Genomic DNA, 6,405 nt, shown 5'->3' with positions numbered 1-6,405 from the left:
GAATGACTCGGGACTAATACTCTCGGTTATTGATTTTGGATTGTGGCAACACAATTTCTTTGTTTGATGTGGAATTGCGTGTCGGTTTAGGCTATACTCACAGTTGGATTTATTGATAAATTCTATACCGGCATAAAACTCACTCATCAAAATGGCACCGTTTCCGGGGAGTTGTACTTGAGTGCCATGTTGTTGGTTAATGTAAATATGTAGATATGTGCATACTTGCATTTTTCTTGATTGTGTGCCTTAGTTCAATTGTTAGTTAGGATTACTCTTTGTTTGATTCACTTTATTATCATGAGCTCTCTATCTCTTTCCTTGAATGACGTGTTCCTTACCGGATCCGAGCTTAGCTACATTTGATCCTGAGATAGAAAGAACTTTGCTTCACATTAGACAACCTCGGAGACGGTTGGCTTTTGGAGGTGGTAAAAATGTTTTTGCTAATTCACCCACCATATCCGAAGTTGATTCCGAATCGTCATTCGAAGAAGGCACTGTTTACTCTTCCATAGATACTACTAATTACTCTTCCATTGATCTAGGTACAGACACTATGGCTGCTCCAAGGCGAGTCACTCTCAAGGAAGCCAGTGCTCCGGATTTTATTCTTCAACCTACTCACATTCGTCATCCGGACTTGAATGCTAATTTTGAGCTTAAAACCGCTTTGATCAATCTTCTTCCCAAGTACCAAGGGCTTCCAGCTCAAGATCCTATTAGGCACCTTAAGGACTTCCAAGGTGTATGTTCTACTACTAGGCGGGAAGGCTCTAGTGAAGTTGTGGTTTGGTTGTATACTTTTCCTTTCTCTCTTGAAGGGAGAGCTAAGGAGTGGTTCTACTCTTTGCTAAGTTAGATTGTTAGTGATTGGGACTTGCTTAGACGGGAATTCTTAAACAAATTCTTTCCTGCGGCGGTGACCAATAAGTTGTGGAAAGAAATTTCATGCATTGTCCAAGGTGAATTGGAAACTCTATACAAGTATTGGGAACGGTTTCGAAAGCTTCTTGACTCATGCCCCAACCATATGATTGACACTCTAGTGTTGCTTAGCTATTTTTGCCAAGAAATGAAGCCACAAGACAAGATCCTCCTAGATGCTTCAAGCAATGGTTCCTCGACAAAATATAGAACGGCGGAGGAAGCTTGGCAATTGATCACCGATTTGGTCGAGTCCACCTTACATGCCAGATAAAGAAGAAATCATCATAGAGCTGTTAATGAAGTTTCCTCTAGTGGTGAGACCGCCGCTCTTACCAAAACCTTGGGTGAGATGAAAAGCATTCTAAAGCAACTCCAAATAAATCAACAACAACCTCCATTTCATCAACAACAACCTCCAGCACTTCCTCAACAACAACAAATTCAACAATTGGTCCCCAAAGAGTATGCGGTATTTGCTCTTGCTAGTCCCATTACACGGACGAATGTCCAAGTCTCCAAGAAGATAACACCTTGGCGGCCACCCATAATTTCTATGACCATCCTAATCAAGGATACTATCCACAAAGTGGTAATTTCAAACAAGGGTATCCCCAATAAGGGGGCAATTACAATCAAGGGGGCAACAACTATAATCAAGGTTGGAGAGATAATTCCAACTAAGGATGGCAGGACAATTATCAACAATGAGGTAGGGACAATGGAGGAAACCAAAGATGGAACAATAACAACAACTCACAAAACCCTCTATATCAACAACCAAACCAAGGAAGAAACTACCAAACATACCAACCGCCTCATCATAGGCAACCACTCCAACCCAACCAATCACAAGCCTCTCAAATCATCTATCCTTCCTCTTCCTCCAGCCAAGATGAGACACTCTGGTCCATACTCCAAGGACAAAAAGAAATTCAAACTACACTTGCCTCATGCCTTACCGGACTTACTTCTACCCTCCAAGCCCTCATAGCTTGTATGGAACCACCTTCTACCTCCAATCCTCAAACTTCAAGTTCTAGTGCCATACCCTCTCAATCTCTACCCAACCCCAAGGGTGGCATCAATGCCATTACCTTCAGGTCCAGAACTCAATTACAAGAGAGGAGTGCAAAGGCACCTAGTCCAATGATAGTTACCGAAGTTGAGGATGTGGTTAAGATAGAAGAAATTGAATAGGAGGATGAAGCACATGAGGAAGTTGAAGATGAAGTTTCTCAACCAAGGAGTGAAATCTCTAGAGATGAACAAGTCTTGGAGGAAGTTGCTCAACCAATTCCATTTCCTACATTGGCAATAAAGACCAAAAAGCGTGTAGAGCTTGACCCCAAAATGGTGGAAATGTTCAAGAAAGTTGAGGTAAATATCCCTCTCTTCGATGCTATCCATCAAGTACCTAAATATGCAAAGTTTCTTAAGAATTTGTGTATGAACAAAGATATAATCTATGAGTTAAAAAATATTTCATTGGGGATCGGAGTTCCATTTCGGTTTTAATGGGAGCAATACCGGAAAAGTGTGGTGATCCGGGCCCTTGCTTAGTCACGTGTACCATAGATGGAGTTCATTTCATTGATTGTATGTGTGATCTTGGTACATGCCTTAGCATTATACCTCTTTTCGTTTATCATATATTGAAGCTCCCACCGTTGAAGCGGTCGGTGGCTAGGTTTGTCTAGGCGGATAAGAGCATAATAACTGTGACGGTATTGCGGAAGATGTGTTGGTAAATATAAAGGGTTTGGTATTTTTGAGGCCTTGAGATGCCACCTAGTGAATCCGAAAGGACATCATCTATCCTACTCAGGAGGCCATTTTTGAGGACCTCTAGGTTCAAATTGGATGTCTATTTGGGAACTTATTCTCTTGAGATTGACAGAAGAGTTGTAAGCTTTAGTCTTGATGAAGCCATGAGGCACCCACCGGAGAATCACTCCATATTCCGGTGTGACTTAATTGACAATGTTGTGGCCGAAGTACATTGTGCAAATATTGATGAGAAGAGTATGATTGAAGAATCAAGTGTGGGGAGCTCCCACGAATGCGAAGAGAACACCATACCCCCTCCGGATCCACCGGAAGTTCAAATGCCCAATCGAGAACAACATGTAGAGTTGAAACCACTACCGCCCCATCTAAAATATGCCTATCTTGATGAAGCTCACAAGTTCCCAGTAATTGTTACAAGGGAACTCACTCCTCAACAAGAGAAGTTGCTTAATATTCTGAAGAAGAACAAAAGAGCTATAGGATGGAGCTTGGCGGACCTAGTGGGCATAAGCCCCCAAGTGTGTGAGCACTAAATCTTCTTAGAAGAAGGAGCTAGACCTATTCGGCAACCTCAAAGGCGTTTGAATCCTACAATTCTAGAGGTTGTAAAGAAGGAGGTAACCCGGTTATTAGAGGCGGACATCATTTACCCCATTTCGGATAGTGAATGAGTAAGTCCCGTCCAAGTTGTTCCAAAGAAGTCCGGGGTGACCACAATCAAGAATAAGAGCGGAGAGCTTATAGCTACAAGGGTGCAAACCTCATGGAGGGTATGTATTGACTACTGGCGTTTGAACACAGCCACTAGGGAGGATCACTTTCCGCTACCGTTTATCGACCAAATGCTTGATCGAGTGTCTGGTAAATCTTATTACTGTTTCATAGATGGCTATTCGGGGTATTTTCAAATCCACATTGCTTTAGAGGATCAAGAGAAAACTAGCTTTACGTGCCCCTTTGGAACTTATGCCTACAAGCGTATGCCATTTGGCTTATGCAACGCGCCGGCAACTTTCCAAAGGTGTATGATGAGCATATTTGCCGATCTTCTAAAGCATTGCATGGAGGTGTTCATGGACGATTTTAGTGTCTATGGGGACTGTTTTGATCTTTGCTTGGACAACCTCACAAAAGTGTTGGAGAGGTGTACTAAATCAAATCTTGTCTTAAATTTTGAGAGATGTCATTTTATGGTTAGACGAGGTATTATTTTAGGACACGTTGTCTCTAACAATGGTATTTTTGTGGATCCAGCAAAGATCAATGTTATATCTAGTTTTCCTTACCCCTCCTCCGAGAGGGAAGTCCGTGCGTTCCTTGGTCATGCAGGTTTTTACCGGCGATTCATTAAGCCAAGATAGCATTACCCCTATCTCGATTGTTGTAAAAGGATGTGGACTTTGAATTGAGCCAAGAGTGCATTGAGGCCTTTGACAAGCTCAAAATTGCCTTGAACCAAGCTCTTATAGTGCGAGGACCAGATTGGACTAGACCTTTTGAGATCAGGTGTGACGCCTCAAACTATGCGGTGGGAGCTGCGCTAGCACAGCGCGAGGGTAAGAATCCTATGTCATCGCCTATGCATCAAAAACTTTAGATGGAGCCCAGTCCAATTACACTACCACCGAGAAAGAGTTGTTGGCTATTGTCTTCGCTTTGGATAAATTTCGAGCTTATCTACTTGGTTCCAAGGTGGTAGTGTACTCGGATCATGCGGTGTTAAAATATTTATTGGCTAAGAAGGAATCCAAACCAAGGTTGATTAGAAGGGTTTTGTTATTGCAAGAATTTGACCTAGAAATTAAAGATAGGAGTGGTTCGCAAAACCTAGTGGCGGATCACTTGAGTCGCCTTGAGCACACCAAAGGCGACCCCACTCCTATTAATAATTCTTTTCCCTTTGAGGGCTTGCAAGCAATCTCTAAAGTCATACCTTGGTATGCACCAATTGCCAATTACTTGGTGTCTCGCACCTTTCCTCCTAATCTCTCCAAGTATCAAAAGGATATGCTAAAATGCGAATCCAAATGCTATGTATGGGATGACCCATACCTTTGGAGATGTGGTGCGAATCAAGTAATTCGGAGGTGCATCCCACAAACTGAATTCCAATCAATCTTGGAAGCTTGCCACTCCTCTGAGGGTGGTGGCCATTATAGACCCCAAAGGACGGCAAGAAAGATCCTAGATTGTGGATTTTGGTGGCCAATCCTTTTCAAGGACTCTTCTCTCTTTTGTAAATCTTATTTTCAATGTCTTAGATTTGGTAATATCTTCAAGAAGGATGAAATACCCCAACAAACCATGCTATTTTGTGAGATTTTTGATGTGTGGGGTATCGACTTCATGGGGCCATTCCCAAACTCCAATGGTTTTCTCTACATTCTACTAGCCAAATGGGTGGAAGTTATACCCACCCAGACGGACGATGCTAATGTGATCCTTTCTTTTGTGAGGAATAACATAATTTATCGCTTTGGGTCGCCACGAGAAATCGTGAGTGATCAAGGCTCACATTTTTGCAACAAGAGAATGGAAGGGCTAATGAGAAAATATGGGATCATGCATAAAGTAGCCACGGCCTACCATCCCCAAACGAACGGCCAAGCCGAGGTTTCCAATCGGGAGATTAAATGCATATTGGAAAAGATTGTGAAGCCTCATCGAAAGGATTGAAGTTCTAAGCTCACCGACGCACTATGGGCCTACCGAATGGCTTACAAGAAGCCAATTGGTATGAGCCCATTTCGGTTGGTCTATGGCAAAGCTTGCCACCTACCGGTGGAGATAGAGCACATGGCATACTGGGCCGTCAAAGAGTGCAATTCAAGTTTGGGAGGGACTGGAATTGAGAGAAAACTACAATTAGTGGAATTGGAATGTTTGAGGTTAGAAGCCTATGAGAACTCTAGACTCTACAAGGAGAGGATGAAAGCCGTGCACGATAAGAACATAAGGGGAAGAGAATTTAGGGCCAGCGAACTAGTCCTCCTCTACAATTCAAGATTGAGGTTGATGCCCGGAAAGCTAAGGTCAAGATGGGAAGGACCTTATAGAGTAGAAAAGGCGGAGCCGTATGGGGTTTATCATTTGCGCCATCCATCAAGCTCCAACATCTTCAAGGTTAATAGGCATCGCCTAAAGTTGTATCATGGAGAAAAGATAAAAAGCAACAAGGAGATTGAGGTGTTCCTTTTGGAAGATGCACCTAATGGCAAAGAGAATTGAGTTAGTGACCGTCCAACTTAAGGACATTAAACAAAAGTGCTAGGTGGGAGACACCCCACCATGGTGAGATCTATCTTTTTTGTCTCTTTTGTATATAACGTTTAAATTGTTGCTTGATTTGGTGAATGCTTAGTTTTTGAGATTGTTTAGATAGACTTTATTGTGCTAAGTTGTGATGTTCATGAAGGTTTGCATTGATCTTAAATAGGTTGGATCCTTAGTGTGGAAGACAACACTCTATTTTGAGCATTACATAGATTTTTGAGTGTTTCTGGTCTCTTTGGCTTAATTGCCCACTAAATTTATGATGAAAATGCATTCCTTCATGTTAAAAAAAAAGAGGGTACCCACGCGTGGGCGTATGTGACGCGTCCGCGTCGTTGGCCTTTCGCTACTCCTTGTAATGAAAACCAGAGAGTTGCGCAACATATGAGCCAGCACTGAGTCCCACGCATAACC

General features: G+C 42.5%; 1 protein-coding gene across 1 annotated transcript; it reads left to right on the top strand.

Annotated features, from left to right (window-relative positions):
* Positions 1 to 5,430: 5,430 nt before the first annotated feature.
* On the top strand, positions 5,431 to 5,946 carry LOC107607414 (uncharacterized). The gene has a single exon (XM_016309378.1). It carries the CDS (start codon positions 5,431 to 5,433, stop codon positions 5,944 to 5,946), a length of 516 nt encoding a protein of 171 aa, XP_016164864.1.
* Positions 5,947 to 6,405: the final 459 nt, after the last annotated feature.

The sequence above is a fragment of the Arachis ipaensis genome, chromosome B7 (assembly GCF_059453495.1).
Source record: "Arachis ipaensis isolate K30076 ecotype BB chromosome B7, ASM5945349v1, whole genome shotgun sequence".
Taxonomy (NCBI): Eukaryota; Viridiplantae; Streptophyta; class Magnoliopsida; order Fabales; family Fabaceae; genus Arachis; species Arachis ipaensis.
This window is presented reverse-complemented; position numbering and strand designations above follow the sequence as displayed.